General features: G+C 37.3%; 2 protein-coding genes across 2 annotated transcripts; one reads left to right on the top strand and one right to left on the bottom strand.

Annotated features, from left to right (window-relative positions):
* Positions 1 to 75: 75 nt before the first annotated feature.
* On the top strand, positions 76 to 22637 carry LOC117342662 (serine/threonine-protein kinase Nek4-like). Its single transcript, XM_033904862.1, has 9 exons — positions 76 to 551; positions 2104 to 2156; positions 3581 to 3653; positions 15757 to 15910; positions 16566 to 16703; positions 17871 to 18447; positions 18863 to 19018; positions 19844 to 20234; positions 21253 to 22637. Exons 1-9 carry the CDS (start codon positions 293 to 295, stop codon positions 21552 to 21554), a joined length of 2103 nt encoding a protein of 700 aa, XP_033760753.1. The 5' UTR covers positions 76 to 292; the 3' UTR covers positions 21555 to 22637.
* LOC117342663 lies at positions 12157 to 12818 on the bottom strand. The gene has a single exon (XM_033904863.1). It carries the CDS (start codon positions 12749 to 12751, stop codon positions 12254 to 12256), a length of 498 nt encoding a protein of 165 aa, XP_033760754.1. The 5' UTR covers positions 12752 to 12818; the 3' UTR covers positions 12157 to 12253.
* Positions 22638 to 23457: the final 820 nt, after the last annotated feature.

Raw genomic sequence — 23457 nt, 5'->3', positions numbered from 1 at the left:
TAAACGCTTAAACTAATCTTTCGGTAGGTTATCGTTGTATTCAAACAATTTGATGACTTTGACTCAGCTGTTCGGAAACTTTCTGCAGTTACGTTTGAGTTACACACAAATTAAACTGAACATGTGTAGCTGAAGATTATTGAGAAAGGGACTCGTATGTATACAGTATAGACGCGTGGAACACTCTTATGATTTAAGAGTAACAAAAATGACATGTTGTGATTTCGTAGGTCATCTTCGTCCATCTATTTGTGCCATAACACAATTCTCTCTTCAGCACCGACATTGAAAGATGGCGGGAAATTTTGAACTCATAAACATGATAGGTTCAGGGACCTATGGAGAAGCATGGCTAGCCAAATCTCTGAAGAATGACAAGAAGTGTGTTGTTAAAGTTATAAAAATCCTGAAGTTGTCTGAAAAAGAACTGGACCGATCGCTGACTGAGGTATCGATACTAGCCAGATGCAATCATCCGAACATCATAAGTTACCTGGATGCTTATGTGAAGGATGGCAACCTCAATATAGCAATGGAGTACGCAGACGGAGGTAAAGCAGATACGATTCGTTAACTTATATAAATTTTCAGTGATTTTTATGACTTCATTTTCGTATGGTATTCTTTGAAATTCAACATACAATGTACAAATGTATGTAGAGAATTTATTATTTAATGCAACGACCAGACCCAGTTTTGAATCCTGGACCTCCAAGCTTTACACAGAGACCCCATAACCATTTGAGCTACCTGCGGCATCAGCATTCAGTCCTGCTACGTTCCTCCCTCCTTCACCGATTAAAGTCTTCAACCCAAAAAACACACACGAGTCCCTATACTAACTCTCTGGATATTTCAGAGTTTGCCGTACATAATTTATGAAACAAGAGAGCAAAAATGCGTCGACCACACTGGGTCCCAAACTCAGGACCTCCGAACTCTTGATGGATGCTCTTACCATTCAAGCTACCTGGCCATTGGTGTTTGGCCCAGTCTGCTTATATTTGCTCATTTGGGTTAGCTGATAATATTCGTATGATTTAATTTTCTGTAGCTGCATTTCAGGAGATGTATGTTACTATGTTGCACGTTGCATTTTTAGGTCACTGAGTCTTAAGTGACCTTTTCTAATCGCCTTTTGTCCTTCGTTGTCCTTCATGTACTGTCCATTGTCTGTAATTATCCATTCATAAACAATTTACATTTTTGACTTATCAATAACCAAGCGACCTATTGCTAGAGACCTGATATTGGGCCTATAGCATGCTGGGGTGAAGGGCTATCAAGATAGTTCAAATGAGTTACCTTGACCTTCATTCAAGGTCACAGGGGTCAAATATGCTAAAATCTTTAAATGATTTCTTATTAACTTAAGGTCCAGAGACCTGATATTATTGGCCTATAGCATGTTCAAATGACCTATTCAAGGAGAATGCACTATAAGACTATCCAATCAAAATTTTTTCTGCAATTATTCTTCCTTTTACACACTCTTTACGGCGTCAATACTTAAAGTTGATGGGTCTTGCTTCAGTCCCATCAGAAAGCACAATTTTTTTATTGTTTACATATATTTAAAAGAAGACTTCGGAGTTTGGAGGTACAAAACACAACTTGTAAAAAAAGACACAAATTCTATCAATATCAAAAATAAAATGTTGAGGTTGATATGCTCTCAATATTCTACTTCTACAAGAGAAATAACGGTGAAAAAGAACCTATACTGATTGGATAATCTTATAGTGCATTCTCCTTGTTAGTCCCCCGACAAGAAGTGCAGGGAAGGGGGCTAGTGTGTCATGTATCAAAACTAGGTCACTTTGACCTACTTGGTACATTTTGGTCTTTGATCTGCATCAAAGAAAAGCTTGTCTGAAGCTGTGGTTTAACAGTATATTACCTGTCACTTCATACAATGGGCTTAATTTGGGTTCATCTAGGGGAGGTAAATAAAGATACAGTTTTGTGTTAAATTTCTATGTGAATGGGTTGAAAATATATTTGAAGAAAAATTGTTATCATGCAAATGCTAATTAAGAAATATCTTAATTTTAATGTATCAATATTTAGATTTTTTTTCTTTCATTCATATTTTTTTTTCAGGTGATCTGCACAAAAACATAGTCAGTCAGAAAGGCATTCATTTTGGAAAAGAGGTATGGTAATCGGTACATAGAGTAATACTGTACATGTTTTCGTTTTGCCATTCTGACTCCCAAAATTTGCAGTTAAGTCCTCATGAGAAAAATCCCAATTTTCCAATTAATTTTCTCCCCAAAACCAGGGGGAAAACCCTGCAACTTTTACCAAACATGGTATATAGTTATATCACATAGTGGATATCTGATCATTGACAGAATATCCTCCAGAATTAACGGTCCTGTAATGCAGACTAGGAATCTGGACTTTTTGTTTTAAACTCAGTTTCTCAAAAAGCATCAATGTTATTGCAACTAAACCTGCAAAAGAGTTGCATTGTAGTATTGTTGTAGACATCTCAACACACTCTACATACATATAAATAATTTCAATGTTTTGCTATACATTTTGGTTAGAAATGTAGATATCAATATAATGGTTTTGTTGTCATGACAACCAAGCTGAAGCACAAAGTTACTTTGCTAAGCCAAAATTTAATTATTGGCCGATTTTGACCAAATCTGGTGTACTGATTATAATAAGGGGATACCAAACGTCACTGCTTTAATTTGTTGTCATGACAAGCATGCTGAAGCAAATAGAGGCCTCTTATTGGTTGGAATTTAGATACTGCCCTATTTAAACATAAATTTATATTTAGATCAATTATGGAAACCAAATGAATATTGGCCTCTGGTTGAGGGGGCCGTGGTGGCCGAGTGGTCAAGGTGTCCCGACACTTTAACATTAGCCCTCCACCTCTGGGTTACAAGTTTGAAACCTACGTGGGGCAGTTGCCAGGTATTGAATGTACGTATGTACATTTAGGCCGGTGTTTTTTCTCCGGGTACTCCGGCTTTCCTCCACCTTCAAAACCTGACACGTCCTTAAATGACCCTGGCTGTTAATAGGATGTTAAACAAAAACAAACCAAAATTTGAATATTCCTGTAAAATTTTACAAGTCAATTCAAGGTAACACAAATTATTGAAATCACAGGAACTGAAACTAAAACAGTTGATGCAGAAACAGCATCTGCAGGGGGTATTAGTTATTCTCAATTTCTAGTTAATTCTTGTATCAATCTTATTTTATGATCTAAGCAATTTTTTTAATTTTTTTTTTTGTATTTATTTTATTTTTCAGAGGTTTTCATACAGTTTAAAGTATATAGTATACAATTGTATTCAGAAGTAATAATCATTATTACAGTATCATAAAAGTGTAGAAGATCTAACACAAAGCAGAAGAGAAAACCTTGGTTATGAAATGGAAAAATAACACAACAAATATATTTTCTTGAAATTACCTTTTAATTTAAAGTAATAAAGAAAGAATTCTTGAAAATCAAATAGAGATACATTGTTAATGTGATGTTAGAGGTTGAAATTTAAGATTTTCTCCTATACTGTTATTCAGCGAACTTTATCTTTCCTTTCAGGTAATTTTCGACTGGTTTGTGCAAATCTGTCTTGCGCTGAAGTACATACATTCCAGTAACATTCTTCATAGAGGTCAGTGATGATTTGACAAATATTTATAGATTTACTCTCAACAGGTTTTATTAGGTCACCTGAGACAAAGTCTCAAGTGACCTATTCTAATCCCCTTTTGTCCGTCGTCGTGCGTCGTGCGTCGTCCGTCGTCCGTCGTGCGTCCGTAAACAATTTACATTTTCGACTTCTTCTCCAAAACCCCTAAACCAAATTCAATGAAATTTAGCAGGAAGCTTCTATGGCTAAAGGTCAACCAAAATTGTAAATTATATGGTCCCCATCCCCCAGGGGCCTCAGGGGCGGGGCTAAAAAGGGTCAAATTGACTAAAACTTCAAAAATCTTCTTCTCTACTCTCAGATATGGTGGAATCAAACACTCTTCATAGATGGAAGGGTCTTAAGGTGCTTTACCAAAATTGTAAATTTCATGACCCAGGGGTCTCACGTTTGCCCCTGGGGAGGGGGTAAACTTTACTATAGTTTATATAGGGAAATCACATTTTTGACTTTTATTTGTTTTATTTCTATTGGAATTCATTCTAATTTGGTTAACATTATCAGCATGGGATGGCAGTTTGATGGCATGCACATGTTGGCCCTGACTGACCCCCAGGGGCTGATGGGCGGGGCTAAAAAGGACCAAATTGACTGAAATTTCAAAAATCTTCTTCTCTACTCTCGGATAATATGGAATCAAATACACTCCATAGATGGCAGGGTCTGAAGGTGCTTTACCAAAATTGTGAATTTCATGACCCCGGGGTCTCACGTTTGCCCCAGGGGAGGGGGTAAACTTTACTATAGTTTATATAGGGAAATAACATTTTTGACTTTTATTTGTTTTATTTCTATTGGAATTCATTCTAAATTGGTAAACATTGTCAGCATGGGATGACAGTTTGATGGCATGCACATGTTTGCCCTGACTGACCCCCAGGGGCTGATGGGCGGGGCTAAAAAGGGCCAAATTGACTGAAATTTCAAAAATCTTCTTCTCAATACCGAAATAAGTAGGAATCAAATACTCTTTGTAGTTGGAAGGGTCTTAAGATGCTTTACTAAAATTGTGAATTTCATGACCCCGGGGTCTCAAGTTTGCCCCTGGGGAAGGGGCAAACTTTACTATAGTTTATATAGGGAAATCTCATTTTTGACTATAATTTGTTTGATTTCTATTGGAATTCATTCTAATTTGGTTAACATTATCAGCTTGGGATGGCAGTTTGAGGGTATGCACATGTTGGCCCTGATTGACCCGGAGGGGCTGATGGGCGGGGCTAAAAATGGTCAAATTGGCTGAAATTTCAAAAATCTTCTTCTAAAGACTGAAATAAGGTAGAATCAAATACTCTTCATAGTTGGAAGGGTCTTAAGGTGCTCTACTAAAATTTATTAATTTAATGACCCGGGGGTCATAAGTTTGCCCCTGGGGAGGGGTTAAATTTTACTATAGTTTATATAGGGAAATCACATTTTTGACTGATTTGTTTGATTTCTATTGGAATTCATTCTAACTTGGTTAACATTTTCAGCATGGGATGAAAGTTTGATAATATGCAAATGTTGGCCCTGACTGACCCCTGAGGGCTGATGGGCGGGGCCAAAAAGGGTCAATTAAATTAACTGAAATATTTCAAATCTCAGGTGACCGTTAAGGCCCATGGGCCTCTTGTTTTTTGGGACTGTCAACTGTCATTTTCGAAGCACAATATTGGGTGGCATTCTGTTATAAGCTGTCATGATTTGACTTGAGTTTAAGTATGACAATACAATGATGTGTCTAATTGTCACGCATAACTAAAACTTTGGTTTCCGTTGTCTCACCGAAGGTTTTAGCATGACCAATTTAGTCAAAGATCAATTACAATGTATAGCATCGTATCTCTTTGACAAGTTAGTAGGAGGATATTAACAACTTTGGTTAAGTATGTCTGGATATTTTGTCCATCAATTGGTCCCTGATTTCAATGCAACTTAGGAGTAAGTGTTTATGATCATGTATGTTATATATAATGGTGATTTCAGAACAACGTTTTGTTTGTGAAATGACAGGCAGGAAATGACTTATAGCTATCACATTTTGTCCTTGTCCGGTTTCAGAATGCATACAATTATTCACAAGTTTAGGGGGGAAAAAAAGAAAAATATATACACAGTCAACAATTTATTTACAACATATTTACAACTCCTGGAAAAAACAAAAACAGCTGATTATTCAGTTTGTATTGTTTCATCGAAAGCATGGCCATCATTCTGAACTACATACTTTGGAAGATCTGAAAGAAAATCACAGACAAATATACAGTGTTATATACATCTTTTTTTTATTTTGTTTTTGATATGACCAGGTAGCCATTGATATGTGTATGATAAAATACTTGTTCCGATTCTTTTATTTATTACTAAGAGTGATAATCGTCACAATAATGTTCACATTTGATAAATAGATTCTTAGCTAATGTAATGCCCCATACTTCAAGCACCCTATAGTTCTTCTAAGAGTATAATCAAGTTCTGCTGAGTAAGTGATGTGGGTTATATCATTTCAAAATAGTACACGTATATCAAAATTGTCTGAATTGTATATGCTGGATATTTAAGTACGAAAAGCAGAAAATAACAACATGACATTCCGGAGGGATATTCACTCTCACCATAGAGTGATCTTTATTGGTTCTATGTAAAACTGATATTTTCTCAATTCCCCCCTTCTTTGCAATTAATCAGAGACATACATGTATATAGAGAGAGTTGCAACTCTCTATTTGCCCTTATGTCTACATGTACATGGTGGCCACTGACCTTACCACAATCATTTGCGGTCGCTCAGTTCAGTCCTTACCCGACGCCATATTGGAGAAAACTTGAAAACCAGACACATAATTATCGATTATTTCTAATTAAAATCATCACCCTGTTCCAAGGATGTGCTATAATTTTATTAGCTCACCTGGACCGAAGGTCCGGTGAGCTTATGCCATGGTGCGGCGTCCGTCGTCTGTCGTCCGTCGTCCGTCGTCCGTCAACATTTGCTTCAAATCGCTACTTGTCATAAAGTTCTTATTGGATTTTGACCAAATTTGGTCAGAAACATCCTTTGGGGAAGGGGAACAGATTTTGCATAAATGGTGACTCTGACCCCCCAAGGGGACAAAGGGGCGGGGCCTAATGGGGAAATAGAGGTAATTCCTTCAAATCGCTACTAGTCATAAAGTTATGAATGGATTTGAACCCAATTTAGTCAGAAACATCCTTTGGGGAAGGGAAACAGATTTTGCATAAATGGTTACTCTGACCCCCACGGGGCCAAAGGGGCGGGGTCTAATGGGGAAATAGAGGTAATTTTTTCAAATCGCTACTTGTCATAAAGTTATGAATGGATTTGAACCCAATTTGGTCAGAAGCATTCTTGGGGGAAGGGGAACAGATTTTGCATAAATGGTGACTCTGACCCCTAAGGGGCCTGAGGGGCGGGGTCCAATAGGGGAAATTGAGGTAATTCCTTAAAATCGCTACTTGTCATAAAGTGATGAATGGATTTGAACCCAATTTGGTCAGAAACATCCTTCAGGGAAGGGGAACAGATTTTGCATAAATGGTGACTCTGACCCCAAAGGGGCCAAAGGGGCGGGGCCTAATGGGGAAATAGAGGTAATTTCTTCAAATCGCTACTAGTCATAAAGTTATGAATGGATTTGAACCCAATTTGGTCAGAAACATTCTTGGGGGAAGGGGAACAGATTTTGCATAAATGGTGACTCTGACCCCCAAGGGGCCTGAGGGGCGGGGCCCAATAGGGGAAATTGAGGTAATTCCTTCAAATCGCTACTAGTCATAAAGTTATGAATGGATTTGAACCCAATTTGGTCAGAAACATTCTTATGTGAAGGGGAACAGATTTTGCATAAATGATGACTCTGACTCCTAAAGGACCAAAGGGGCGGGGCCTAATGGGGAAACAGAGGTTATATCTTTAAATCGCTACTAGTCATAAAGTTATGAAAGGAATTGAACCCAATTTGGTCAAAAACATCATTTGGGGAAGGGGAACAGATTTTGCATAAATGGTGACTCTGACCCCCGAGGGGCAAAAGGGGTGGGGCCCCATATGGGAAATAGAGGTAATTCCTTTAAATCACTACTAGTCATGCATGTTGTAAACTCAGAGAGTCTGGACTTCATTATTTCAAGCAGTTGGGATCCCACCGCTATAACCATATATAGCATTGTTTGAGGTTAACAAACAAAAGGAATTGAACATGAACATTATTTTGACATTTGGTCAAATCCAACCAGGTGAGCGATACAGGCCCCATGGGCCTCTTGTTAATATCAAAGTGCAGAAATGTCATCTATATTAAATATATCACAATTTACTGTCAAACTGTTTGTATTTTGAGTATGAAAGTCAAGCACGCCGGTGTAGTTAAAAGACCATAAGGTGTTGTGATTTTCCTCAAGTAGTCCTTTTAAACAAATTATGTCACTTTAGCCCTTTTTAACAGAGTTATGCCCCTTTTTCATAAAAAATGTATAATAATTTTGTTCTGCTATGCATTCACTTAGTTTTTTTATGTTTTTCTTGAAATTTACACAGAGTTGAAGGATGGCATGAAGTTGTTTCTCCAGTAACGGTTTCTTCCGAAAAAAACCCTTTTTACAGAGTTATGCCTCTTTATGGTTACTAGCTTGTCCGGCTATGCATTTGCTTTGTTTTCAATGGATTTTACTAAAATTTGGTATGTAGTTAGATGACCCTATGCGACTTAGCTCTATGCAAAGATTTTGCCAAATTACCAGTTCTAATAGAGTTATACCCCTTTTTCTTAAAAAAATGAGCAAAATTTTGTTCGGCTATGCATTTACTTAGTTCTTAACTAGAACATGTTTGATTTGGTTATAGTACCATAAATAGGCAGCTTCACAAAGTATCCAAACCAATCATGGAAAAGCGAGGGGTATACTTATTACCCCCTCGGTGACAGCTTTAGCAAAGCTCGATTTACCTGTGCTCACTTGTGTTGTGAATGGAATGTCCGACATTCAATAACATAGTACTATTACACAAGAGTAAATGTGGTTCAAACGGAGAAAACTACAGTATATTACAGGTCTCACACAACTAATTATTTTACTATATGTTATTACCAATGACTCCATCCCCTCAATCACTCATTTGAAGTTCAAATATTGGGAAATTTATATCAAATTAAAGTTTGAAGATTTCCCTACCAGAACAAATTATGTTATTGGATAGGTTTAATAGCATATAAAAGCTCACCAGTACTTGGAAGACAGTAACCCTGAAATTAACAGTGGGCAGGGGAACCCCCACCTGGGGAATTCCCGCATTTTTACCCCTGGAATCCTACATTTTTCTATTTATACCAGGAGTGTATAATTTGGATTTTTAGAATCTCAAGACCCTATTCTTTATTCTCTTACATAGAAAGTAGCCATTGTTTGTGTTATTTACTCAGGAAATAGCTACAAACCCAAGAAACCCATTTTCTTCAGGGACTTGATTCAGGTGAAGCAACAACTGATTGGCTGATTTAGTTTTGCGAGACCTTACACAACACTTTAGTGATTCAAGGGAGATAACTTCAATATCACAAAAATTATTAAAGGTAACTATTGAGTGACTAAAGGGAGATAACTCCAGTATATTACAAAACATGAATGATTCAGGGGAGATAACTTCATTATCACTTTAGTGATTTGATGGATATAATTCCTTTATATTACATAGTCACTGAGTTATTCAAGGAACTGATCACAACAGCATATTGCACGACACTACAGGTTTCAAGGGGAGATAAGTACAATATATTATATAACATTTGAGTGGTTTAATTGGAGATAACTGCAGTTATACCCATAGTTTTATAATTTACTAAAAGTTGTTTGCCACTCACAACAGTTTTATGAATACGCCATCTGAACTCCAATATGCAAATCTGATGATTGTAGATATCGCAAATACCCTTTTTGCAGCTGATGGTTAAGAAGAAATAAAAGTTCATGTCAATTTCTGTGTCTCTTATGCAGTTCTTATCTATTTGCGAATGGCTGTCGTTGAGTGGAAGTGACGTAATCGGAAGATAAGTTCATACAGCTAATAGATTGAGCTGAGTATCTCCTGCTTGATGAGAAATTAAAAATACTCCATCAGTTAGGCAACATTTAACACTCGTTCATTTAATACACCACAGCTGTCCTCTGTAAGACCTTTTTTGAGACATATTTACATAGATAAACCACAGCTATCCTTTGTTAGACCTCTGTGAGACATACATAGATACACCACAGCTATTCTCTGTCAAACCTCTGTGAGACATGCATAGATACACCACAGCTATCCTCTGTCAGACCTCTGCCAGACATGCATAGATACACCACAGCTATCCTCTGTCAGACCTCTGTGAGACATACATAGATACACTACAGCGATCCTCTGTCAGACCCCTATGATACATTTATAGATACATCACAGCTATCCTCTGTCAGACCTCTGTGACGCATTCATACATAGATACACCACAGCTGTTCTCTGTCAAACCTCTGTGAGGCATTCATACATAGATACACCACAGCTATCCTCTGTCAAACCTCTGTGAGGCATTCATACATAGATACGCCATAGCTATTCTCTGTCAAACCTCTGTGAGACATGCATAGATACACCTCAGCTATCCTCTGTCAGACCTCTGTGAGGCATTCATACATAGATACACCACAGCTATTCTCTGTCAAACCTCTGTGAGACATGCATAGATACACCACAGCTATCCTCTGTCAGACCTCTGCCAGACATGCATAGATACACCACAGCTATCCTCTGTCAGACATACATACATAGATACACTACAGCGATCCTCTGTCAGACCCCTGTGGTACATTTATAGATACATCACAGCTATCTTCTGTAAGACCTTGTAAGACATACATAGATACACCAGAGCTATCCTCTGTCAGACCTCTGTGATACATACATAGATACACCACAGTTATCCTCTGTCAGACCTCTGTGAGACATGCATAGATACACTACAGATATCTTCTGTCAGACCTCTGTGATACATACATACATAGATACACTATTGCTATTCTGTCAATGCCAGTGTTCCACACATGAAAATAATCCTTTGATTGTGTTGACTCCCAGTAAGCCCTGATGGCCCTGGTGAAGTCCCCGAGTGTTTGATAACAGATCCCAATGAGTGTGTGAACGATCCAGTACTTGTGTCCTCCTTGTTCCTTGTGATACTGAATCTGTATCAGGTGTTGTAATGCTTCATCACGCCCTCTGGTGTCTCCAATCTCGTGATAACAAAGGAAGTTCAGGAACAAGACATATGGTAGAGGTGGAATGATTATTCTTATTTCTTCTTTGCGCAGCTCTAGACAGAGATGAGGAAGATGCATGTAGTCGCGTTCACATACAATGCTGTGGATGTAAGTTTTCTCGAGCCTTTCTAATGTGCATCCAGGATGATACAGGTGTCTGTACAATGTGCACAGTTCTGGATCAAGTTTATTGTTATATTTGAAGTATTGTGCTAGTTTCAATATTGGTCTGCTAAGCTCTGATATGTCCAGTCAAAAAATGAAAAGTTGCTAAATACAACCCTTCTGTACCGAATTAAGCCATGGGAGTCATCAAGTACTTACATTTCCTCAGACGCTGGTATTTGGCCTTGTTACCTGCAGCAGCCTCATTTCCACACAGATCATTTGAGATTAGTCCTAATGAAAGACATCTGACACCATTCATAACTTGGACATACATGTATGTGTACATTTCCTCAAAACTTGACTGTGATAAATATAAGTTTAATGCCTTTCCGGTGATCCATGATGATGAGATAAATATTGATAAAAACGGTGCCATAGGAAGAATTTTCGAGTCCTGATCCATAATAGTTTCTTGTAAAGTCCTTGGGCAAAGAAGCTCAGACTGTATAGAGGTGTCACACAGATTCTCCCATATTGAAGTTTTTTTAAAGTTGTCTATTGATAGGCACTCCCATTTTATCTGAAAGTAGTTGTCCAAAATCTCCAACAGTATTTGTTGATGCTGTCCATGTATTTTCCTCTGAAACAAGTTGTTGACTCGGATGAAGTAATTGGGACAGAATCCCGCCTTGACCCACGCAATTAGAATGTTGAAGCAAAACCAAAAACAATAAAAAAGGTTCTTGTCTTGCCAGAACGTTTGGCTGGAATTCTCTATTGCATGAAACAGTATTGTTTTTAGGAAGTAGGAGCACAATATGTCATCATCCCCAATGGTTTCTTTTAATGTCTCCTTAATTTGTCGTAAAACATATTTCAGCAGCACGTATACTTTGACCTGGCTGTGACTAAAGTAATGAACTAATGATCTTTCTGCTGCTGCAAATGAGATTCTCCATTGTAAAAATGTATCGTCTGAACATTTATCCCCGACTGGAACAAGATGGCATCCACTGTTTACAATCTTGTTGATTAAGGTTGGATGTGGCCATCCATACAGGCGTGTACGTGTAATCCATTCATTTGCTTCCTTTGGCCAACCGTTGTACGAAAAGCAATAAACTGTGTCTACCCTCATTGTTCCGTTAATGATAGATGCACTACTTGGTCCGGCCATTGGATTCACATTTAAAACCTGTGACAGACACATGATCAAGAACATATTCCTCTCTGAAGATATCACTGGAAATAAAGAATGAATTCTCAATTCTAACTATTGATTTCAAAAAGGGTGCAGGTACTGGTTGTTTTAGCTGAACTAGCTCTGATTGGACATAGCCAGGGCGACAGTCTGCCTCACGAATGCACAGAAGAGTTTTGTGTGCCAGGTGCTGAGGAATATTATTACACTGATCAGGGTATATCCCTTTTATGTTCGTGATTACCATCATTATGTCAATGTCTGAACCTTTAAGAGAACATCCTTCTCCAAAACTTCCAGTGTGAATAAGTTCAACAAAATCTTCTTTTCCCAAAAGTTCATTTAAAACTACCATTCCCCTTTTGATGTTAATCGTCTTCTCTGTTCCTATGAAACGCCTCTCCAGATATGTGGACAGGAGCACAGACATCCGCTCACTTTCCTCGGGGTTCATCATCGTTATCTTCAGCGTTTATCAATCTGTTAAAATATATAAAAAAATAAATCTAACTACATGTTGTTAACTCACCAATTAACTCATCAACTAAATAATGTAAATTATATACAAAACACGATATTACTCATTATCATAAAAATTATACGATGTATTCAGATGTTTTGACACTTATCAAAATAATCATAATTCATCTCTAACACATATGTAATATAACTCATTATACATTATGTTGTAAACATATTTTGAAGTTTTTTGATACTGTTATCAAAAGCTTTTTAAAAAATGAAAAAAAAAAAATCTTCAAAAATAAATGTTTATTTTGATATCTGTGAGTGTAAAATATTATTCTACAAAACTTACACTAATTAGTGTATATTCCATACCTGATGGAGTACTTACCTAGCTAGGTTAGTCTACGTTTGATGTTTGACTTCTCTGGACCTCATTAGTGTAATCATGACAGCGACACTATGACATGTTTTGGTATCTGTAGTCCGAGGCTTACGTCAGGACATTAAGCCATTGAAACATTTCATATGACATCAATGTGCTTTGAATTGGATTCCCATCTGGCAGCAAAAATAACTAGGAGTCCTTATCTGCTATCATTTCAGTGTCACCATCATGTTATAAAGGTCAAGGTAAGTTTTAAAGTGCTTAAATGTTACATCAATCAAACTTGCATGAAAATAAAGGAATTTCCTGGTAAGATACACAGACATGAGAATGCTTAATTCATCATTAGGACTCGGACATTAATCACAGTGTGGAGGGGACATCCCTGTTGACATGGTGAAGCACTTATTATTATGGACATGTACCATCGAGTTACAGTGTGTCCCCTCACAGTCTCTCCATCAAATTATCAAACGGGAAACAGAAACAACTCAACTAGATATGATCAATGTTCTATGTATCCAATCAATCGACAGTCAGACCAGCCGTGAGACAGTAATGATATCAATCGGGAAACATTTCTCCCCAATACGTAGTGATATAGCCCTTCAGCCAGCTTAATTAGCGTTGGATGCTTACACACAATTACACTTAATGAGGTAATTCATCATAACTTACATATTATATATGCGATTTAAAGTGGAATAATACTTTACAATGCGTTAAACGCTTTGACACTAATCAAGTTTATGAAAATCGAAATCAAGTAAGCAAATGATACGGTTTCAAAAATTTGAATAAAAAAGGGTTTAAAATAAAATGAAACTCATCCTCAATTTTCCAATAATCACACTGATAAATCTATATGCAAGTCCCGAGTTTTGTATGTACTCATAAAATTTTGATGGAACTCGAAGAATTTCGTGGTAATATTAATCTAACATTGTGGGACTCATGAAAATAAATTGTTGATGGATCACTGAACATAACGTACAAATCGTCTGAGTTTGAAGTATAAACTTCGTATTTGACGACATGATATTTGTAACATTTGTGGAAGTAAATGAACAGGTCTGAAGTAAGCAATGTTGGTACGCATGTATACGTTCCAGTAACCTGATAACAGTCTTATTCGTGATAAACGTTTCTCTTTGTTCGTCCTGATTTCAGTAAACTGACAAGTTTATCAAATAGATAAGCATTTTGTTCTACCTTTGTAACAAAAGTATGCTAATCCATTTCCCTTTTATATTTTTCTTTTTTTTTTTTCTTTAATTTTCTACGTTAATTTGATCGCTAGACATCCTTGACTTCGTTTGCTTTTCCTGTGTACTGTCATATTCGGTGCATGGTACTCACGTTCAACATAATAAAAACAAATTATGATTATAAATCATCGTTCATTCGACAAAACTTTCAAATAATCGTAAATTAGACGAAACTGTTCAACGAGCCGAAGCGTTTTCCGGACAAAATGCATGCGGAGATGACCCCAAAAAGTGCACCTGACGATAGACAATTAACCAATTGATGAATATGTTATAAGAATGTAAAATGATGACGTTACGTTATTGTTAGTAGCGTAACGTCATCATTTTACGTAGAGTAACCAAGTCGTAAATGATGATGTCATCAATTTTGACGCACATTCCAGGGAGCATTGAAGACGGTGCAATGAAAAACTTAAGTTTGTTTGCAAGTATGTGAGAAAAATATTTAATCATTATGTTCTAGAGGCTAGCTTTTAATAGTCGTATGTGACTTGGATTTCTTTATTGTTGACATTAGGATGACCAGAACATCCAGTAGACCCTTGAGAGTATGTTTTTGACTCCCAAAAATGAGATTTGACTCTTGGGATTGAAGGAACATCTCTTTTAACACACGTTTTGTCCCTTCAGATTTCCAAGAAGTTGTCATTTGACTTCTGAAATTGCTAAAGCACTGTATGTAGTACAAGGCACATCGACCAATTTTCACTAATAATGTGTTTTGATGCTGCTAGCACGTACTGTAGTAATTATTTTTTGACATTAGGATGACCAGAGCATCCAGTAGACCCTTGAGAGTATGTTTTTGATTCCCAAAAATTATATCTGACTCTTGGGATTGAAAGAACATGTCTATTTAACACACGTTTTGACTCTTCTGATTTCCAAGAAGTTGTCATTTGACTTCTGATATTGCTAAAATTCAAGGGTCAACTGGATGCCCTTATGATATAGGTAAGATTAAATGTTGAAGAACTGTATGTAGTACAAGAGACATCGACCAATTTTCACTAATAATGCTACTAGCATGTAGTAATTAGTTTTAAGGCTGGATCAGTGTGTTGATGGTCTTCTGCATATAACCTTGCATAAAGAACCCTGTTACAGCTTTATAACGAACACTGGGATATGTTTATAGGGAACCATGGGATAGCATTATAAGAACCCCGGGATAGGTTTAAAAGGAAACATTGGATAGGTTGGGGTGGGATCAGACCCATGGTCCGCAACTTGATTATCCAGTACACGGTATCAGACAAAATTTATTGGACAAGATTACATCTTCATTTCATCAAGGTCAGGTGCAATAATGTTGTTCTAATTTTTCTTTCATTTCAGATCTGAAGTCCCAGAATATTTTTTTGAACAGTAAGCGTGTTATCAAGCTCGGAGATTTTGGGATTGCTAGGATTTTACGTGACAGTGGTGACCATGCTCTGACAACCATAGGCACGCCGTTCTATTTGAGTCCGGAAATATGTCAACGAAAACCGTATCCTCTAAGATGATAGCTTTATAGTTTGATCTATGTTTAATTATATAGTGACTATACACTTGGCATCAATGTCATACAAATACATGTATACCTTAGATATCAGAGGAAATTTTGTCATTGTAGATGTCTCTTAGCTCAAAGCTGAGTCAGTGTTTAGAGTATGGGTTATGGATGATTACTGGTGAATAGTTTTCATTAACATCTATATTTTTCTAGAATTTTTATGTGCTTGACCTTGACAAATAATTTTCCATGTATATGACACAATTACCATATTTCCCCTATAAAACACTCTACACTTACGAAACTACCAGGGGTATGTTTAAACAATTGGTAGGGGATAATTTCATCTGGAATCAGGGTCGAAAAAGACAAAAACAAAAACAAATCAGAAAATAAATCAAGCCTTTTTTCACAAATCAGTGAGATAAGCCGCCTTTCTACTGACTTTGAAGAAGAAAGGTGAGGAATTTAATATAATAATTTTACAGAGGCAGATGAACTTATAAGGTCAAATAAGGTAATATCATTAGTGTAATGGAAATGATTAAATCAATGTTGGCCTACTGAATACTTGACCCTTATGTTTGACATAATCGACCTTGACCTATTATAAACTTGATCCCTATGTTTAACCTTGACCTTTGATCAGATATAACCACAAAAGTGACATGTGGGCTGCTGGTTGTGTGTTGTACGAGATGTGCTGTCTACGCGTGCCGTTCAACGCTCCAAACTTCGACTCGCTTGTGATGATAATTCTGCAGGGCAAGTGTGACCCTATTCCTAGGTAATATTTGTCGTCTTATTAAATCCTAGATGAAAGATGAAACCTGTGATCAATTGTTAGCCGGGCATGATATCACTTTAGTTTGAAGGTTTTGTTCATTAGTGCAAATAGAGGATCTTGTACTTGTGTCTATGTTACATTAGATTTATTGTCCCCTTCCAGAAAAGCCAGGGAGGGAGGCTCTAGGTGTCTAGGTGTCCTCCTGTATGTATGAACGTAACGCCAAAACTCAGCGATCTAGTGGCTTGCTATTCCTTAAAAGATTTTGACCAATTTCTACACGATGGGAGAGGATCATAATATCTCTGCCAAATTTCAGTGTTTTGGGATTAAGGTCAAGGAATTGACATTATTTTAAGTGGAGGCCGGCAGGGGGCATGTGGACATGTATTTTACATTTGAATTTCTATTTCATCAAAATATGGATGTATTTGAATGCAGAAAATCATGTCATGAATGAAATCATCAATTTTCTTGGAATGCCAAATTGTATTTTAACTTTTGGCCTTTGGTTGAGCGTTCGCCGCTGTGAGGAAGGTTTTGGGTTCTGTCCCCTGGCCGAGACATACCAGAGTCTTTAAAAATGGTAGTTGCTACTCCTGCTTAGCGCTCAGCATATTTGGAGTGGGACGACTGGTTGGCCCGTTGTCAGTATAATGTGACCGGGTAGGGTGTGCTGCTGGGTGTCTTCGGCAGTATATTTCAGTGAGATAGCACTTTAAATCGGCAAAGGTTCCGGCCTATCACAAGGAGACTTAACACGAACATACCACAGCCTCCCATAACACACATACGCACTCACCACACGCATACATACCGCACGCACGGGAGGCCGTCCTTAAATGACCTTAGATCTTAATAGGACGTTAAACAAAATAAACCAAACCAAACTGATAAATGAAAATTATTGATCATAATCCTTGTAAATAGATATGATTTGCCATTTCATCAGGTGCCGCGTTGGCGAGTGGTTAAGGTGTCCCGACACTTTAACACTAGTCCCCCACCTCTTACCGTAGGCCGGTGGTTTTTCTCCGGGTACTCCGGCTTTCCTCCACCTCCTAAACCTGGCACGTCCTTAAATGTCCCTGGCTGTTAATAGGACGTTAAACAAAAAAAAAACCCAAATAAACCAAAGCCATTTCATCAGTGATCGATTTTTTTCAGATATTTTGGTGCTACAATGGAGCACCTGATTCACAGACTGCTGAACAAAGATCCTGACATACGGCCAACAGCCAATGAGATTCTGTGCATGCCGCAGCTTCGGTCCTATACATTACGGTACGAGCCAGGGGAAGGTCACAAGCGTTTTTCTGTTTTACCAGAAGATGGACATATTCCGACTGCAAACCCTCAAAACGACTCATCAGAGGTGCAACAGGATAAAAAGGAACCAAAGGGGGAGACTGATAAGATTTCAGTGCAGAAGGATGGGAGTGTGACTGATGTTTCCAGGGGGAAGGTTTTAGAGTGTAAACAAGTCATTGTTGGTACTACAGATGTGTCAGTAGTGAAGAAGAAAGCCTTGTCCAAAGGTGGACACGTAAAGGAAGCTCCTCGTCCAGGGAAAAAAATTCCTTTAGCAAGGAACCACACACACTTAGCTCTCCGGAAAATGTCCGTCAACAAGGTGGAGGAGAAGCAGATTACTAGCATACCTAAACAGAAATCGAAAGAGAGAACCCAGCAGGCAGTAAAAGAAAATACAAGGAAGAAAAAGTTGTCCAGCGATAAGGAAAATGTAAGTATGTAACTAGATATTCTCAGGAAATGCTGAGGTTTCGGGATGTCAAGTTGCAACGAGGGCATTTATGTCTTACATATATGTATATGTTTTTGTATCTTTAATTTGATTATTCAAATATAGTAGCTTAAAATAATAGGATATAGTAATATATTGATTGCTCATTTGTTACGTATGACATTGGGCCTGATTGTAAGGTCAAAGGTCAAATAATCAATCACTCATTAGAAGAGGGAAAAGTGTTGATTAGTTTTGTGTTTTGTCCATCATCTCCATTTTTACAACACTGCTTGTTACTGGAACAATTAGCATTTAGCATATAAAGTTGTGCCAACCTAGTGATACCTTCCCCTCAAAACATCATGTTGTCGATTTGTATAAAAATCATCATCAGCTGCTCATATTTTTAAAGATCGATCCTGGCCAGGTCTCGAGTAAGACATATGCTGTTAAAAACCCAAAGTTCCGACACCTGTCGCATGCAGCCCCAAGGATTTGTGGCATTGTCAGCCGTCAGAGGGCAGCCCTGTCAGCAGATCTTGAACGAACCAATCAGAGAAGTTCTAAGGTATAATGAAATTGTGGTCCTTTCTTTACGTTGTCTGTTTGTCTTAGCAATTTCTTACACATTACAGCACCATATTGAAATTGGTTGAATAATATGCAAATGTTTGCTGTTTTATAACATATATGTATATATATATATGTATTGGCTGCCAAAGGTGAAGTGCGTCCTGGGGGATTTTGGGGGCGTGTCCTTACAGGCCTTTACCCCAACACTGAGAAAACATTTAATGCAATTTCCTGCATTCTAGTTCATTTTGAGCATAAAAAATATTAGAACTTTCAACAAAGGGTTTTATACAAAAAAAGTTTGAAAATAAAATTATTGAAAACAATGAAGGAAACTTTAGCAGGACATCATACATTTGGCTGAAAATGTTGGCAGTCCACAGGGATGCTGGTCTGGACGTTCTGACAGCCCGACCAGATTCAAGACTGCCCAGGGCTGCTGGGCTACTGTTAGTGTCAATCCCTGTCAGGATTGATTGATGAAAACTTGTACAGAAAAGTATTGAATCACATTTAAATATTCAGTTTCAGAATGTCCGAGATTAGTGGCAAATATTTTCAATTTTCCTGAATCAAATTCAGCTCCACAGTAAAATTAAAATCAACATGTTGCTTTTAAAGCTCTAATGTAGCGACCTTATACAAAGTTACATAATTATCTTGTTGGAGTTTGATCCGATCTATGAAATTAAATAAATGAATTGGAACACAAAATATTGAAATTCTGAAATGGTCACATGCAGGAAAACCTCACAAATCATAAGAGAATCTCCCCTTTGAGTAATTAAAATATCTACCCGGTAATTTATTTATTCATTAGATTAAAACACTGGTAGACACAGACGAGAAACCCGGAGATTCAGTAGATGACATGAGAACAATGATTGTAAAGGATGTTCCCGATGACAACGATGATGAGGTTTTCCAGAATACATTATCCATGTCTGCAGAAATTCCGGTTCTCCCAAGTGAACCGCGCGAGCAGCAAGAAAAGAGAAAATCATTAGGAATGCAACCGAACAGTTGGAAGACTTACATCAAAGGGAAGCAACTCCCCAGGAGGTCTACTTCTTGTGATAATGTAGTTCAATCAAAAAGTTCTGGACAGAAAATTGGGAATCGGGCAATGTCAGATGGCAATATTCAGGGAAACATGAGGAAAGTGAATGAAAAAACATACCTTGTCTCAAAACTGGCCTCTAAAGATGGAGGTAGGATATCTATCAATTATGGACGTTTGATGAGGTGTATGTGGTGTTGTACTAACCTGGTAGAATAAAATATTGACTGAGGACGAAGCCTGAGGTCAGTATTTTACATTTTTGATAATTGTGACATGAAAATGAAAATCATAGACGCAATACTGATTTGATGTTTGTAAAACTAAAAAAACACCTCTTTTTGATATCACAAAATATTAACCTCCACGTGACCATGTTTAAGCCAATGAGAATTGTGGAAAATCAGACCATTTCTAATATGTTTCATTTTTACTTTTATGTATAGTTGTAAATTAAAGTTTGGAATTATAGTTTTGTAAATGTCGTTCTGAGGACGGCTGTCTACGAGTGGTCAAGTCATGTTGAAATCTCGACAACAATGATTAAGAAAATAATTGTTTGTGGATGTCAAGAAGTCTGTTTTCGAATATAACATTTAGTACGAGAATCTGGAAAGGTATCCACCGACGAAAGAACATCCTACCTTTTCTTTATTTTATAGTTTCAAATGTAAACTTCGTTGAATTTTACAGTTAACCAGCATCGTGTTCGAGGACGTTAAGAATCCTTTCCAACATATATAACCTCGAATTATTCACGTGATTAGATTTTGTTGAAAATCCAACGATCACAAGGTCATACTTGACAACTTCTAAAATGAAAAGTTTATGTGCAATAAATTCTATAAACACTTTAACGAATGTATTTCATATTCACACCATAACATCACAGTTCTACTTCTTGATTTACTTGGTGGTCAGTTGTAAGGTTAAATATCGAAGGCCATAATTGACCTCTTTAGAAATGAAATACTGTGTAAATGATATAAACCCCGGAACATGTTTATTTTATTCACAAGGATGCAGATGTACATTCTTAAATGTGTCGGCCCTCTCTTGCTAGTGCATAGCATGTTGTCTTTTGTCAAGAAAAAAAAATGGTATTAAAATATTCATTGAGAAAAATCAATATCATATAACTCACTTCATGTTGATCTTGTCTGTTGTAGATTCCAGACTGGACAAGCTTCCTCCATCAGGAAAGAGGACTGTAGCTGTGTTTATTGCCAAAACGTTGTTTTCTGCCATTCTAGATACCCAGTCAACCCCCTCAGCTGCTGGGGGAGCTCTGTACTGCCATCTGGTGGACGTTTTTGGCCAACAGAGGGCGAAGGCATTGGTGGAGTGTACGTCTCAATGTCTGACACACCAGAAGGACTTTAGTATTATTCAGCAGGAGTTCAGTGATAATGAGCTGGTTTACTTTCCTCTAGTGGTTCAGTACCTCACTTTACAGAACGTCACGGACTAGTGGTTCAGTACCTCATTCTACAGAACGTCACGGACTAGTGGTTCAGTACCTCAATCTACAAAGCGGCATGGTCTAGTGGTTCAGGACCTCACTCTACAGAACGTCACGGACTAGTGGTTCAGTACCTCACTTTACAGAACGTCACGGACTAGTGGTTCAGTACCTCAATCTACAAAGCGGCATGGTCTAGTGGTTCAGTACCTCACTCTACAGAACGCCACGGTCTAGTGGTTCAGTACCTCACTCTACAGAACGCCACGGACTAGTGGTTCAGTACCTAACTCTACAGAACGTCACGCACTAGTGATTCAGTACCACACGCTACAAAGCGTCATGGTCAAGTGGTTCAGTACCTAACTCTACAGAACGTCACGAACTGGTGGTGCAGTACCTCTCTCTACGGAACGTCACGGTCTAGTGGTTCAGTACCTCACTCTACACATCGTCACGGTCTAGTGGTGCAGTACCTCACTCTACACAACGTCACGGACTAGTGACATTATTTTCCTAACTATAAGGAAGAACAGCTACTATATTTTGTAAATACATTACGATAACATTGACCAGTGATGAAGCATAATATACTTTCATTTTACATAACGCTTGTGATGAAGTTTGATAAAAAAAAAACAAATAAACATCATACATTTTCTACGTCGTCGTTGGAAAGTCTGAATGAATGAACAGCAATATCGAAGTTTAATAAAAACGAAAATAAACATCATACATTGTCTACGTCTTCGTCGGTCACTGGTCTGAATAAATGAACAACAAAATCATAACTGGTTGATAATATCGATATGAATAATCTGAATAAATCATGTCGACATATATAATATTTGTTATTAAGATTTCTTCTTATCTCACCTGGCCAAAGTGTAATTGTTCTTAAACTGTGGTTCTTCGCCTGTCATCCACAAACTCAAACGACTTCTCGGTGGCCAAAAGGTTAAGGGTTGCATGCTAGGACGAAGGGCAATGAAGGTTTACTTACTTTAAGTTCGGAGTCAAATGTGTTTTAAGCTTCAAATATATATTTCTCTTAATAACCAAGAAGTTCAGTGTGTTATGATATTAAATGTTATAAAATTAATAGGGAGTTTGCTTATTTTATCTTCTTCAACGATTATAATCAACTTTGAATCACATTAATTAGTCTTTCTGATAAATCCCCTCTTCATATGCAATTTGGGAACATGCGAGCGATACAGGCAAGTGGACCTATTGTTTTACAAAACATGAACAAATCAACCTAAACAAATTCGAATGGTAAGAGAAGAATTATAAACCTAAATTCACATCTTTGACCTTTGAAGTGTTTTCTGCTCAAATTAACCCGTTTCATGGTGATGTCACCAGGGCCTGACTGGACCTCTTTAAAGTTCTAGACTAGGCCAACTTCAGCATATGCAGATCTAACCCAGAGGAACTCAAAAATACAATTCTGCGAAAGTCTTATTTTATCTGAAGACACTTCTAAAGAATATGGATAGTTGCTTTGAAGGTCTGAATCAAAAATATACCTTATCTATATGTTAACTTATAAATCATCAACATAACAGTTTCATGCCATTTTACCATTTTATGTCATAATTCATATTTTATGGTCACATGTATTCTGTACCACTCTGATATTTTAAAGAACGACTCTGCGTCTACTATATATAAGGACAAACTAGTAATTGAAAGAAAATAATCTAACATATTTGCAAGCTCGCCTTCGAGTCACTGAATTCGCCGCCATCTTATAAATATCCCAAACTTTTTGAAGTGAAAGAAAAGGAAAATCAATGATTACAAAAAAAGAAAAGTTTCTGAACCTACATATACATGTATATGTTTTTTTTTTTTGTTTTTTTTTTTAATATGTATATCTAATAATCGGACATGTGTCCAAATTATG

Source organism: Pecten maximus, chromosome 14 (genome assembly GCF_902652985.1).
Source record: "Pecten maximus chromosome 14, xPecMax1.1, whole genome shotgun sequence".
NCBI lineage: Eukaryota > Metazoa > Mollusca > Bivalvia > Pectinida > Pectinidae > Pecten > Pecten maximus.
This window is presented reverse-complemented; position numbering and strand designations above follow the sequence as displayed.

Bases quoted from the DNA above. Each gene is read 5' to 3' on its own strand.
- LOC117342662 (XM_033904862.1), top strand. From the start codon at position 293: ATGGCGGGAAATTTTGAACTCATAAACATGATAGGTTCAGGGACCTAT. The intron at 3,654-15,756 runs GTCAGTGATGAT...CTTTCATTTCAG, and splicing joins CAGTAACATTCTTCATAGAG to ATCTGAAGTCCCAGAATATT. The intron at 18,448-18,862 runs GTAAGTATGTAA...ATATTTTTAAAG, and splicing joins TGTCCAGCGATAAGGAAAAT to ATCGATCCTGGCCAGGTCTC.
- LOC117342663 (XM_033904863.1), bottom strand. From the start codon at position 12,751: ATGATGAACCCCGAGGAAAGTGAGCGGATGTCTGTGCTCCTGTCCACA.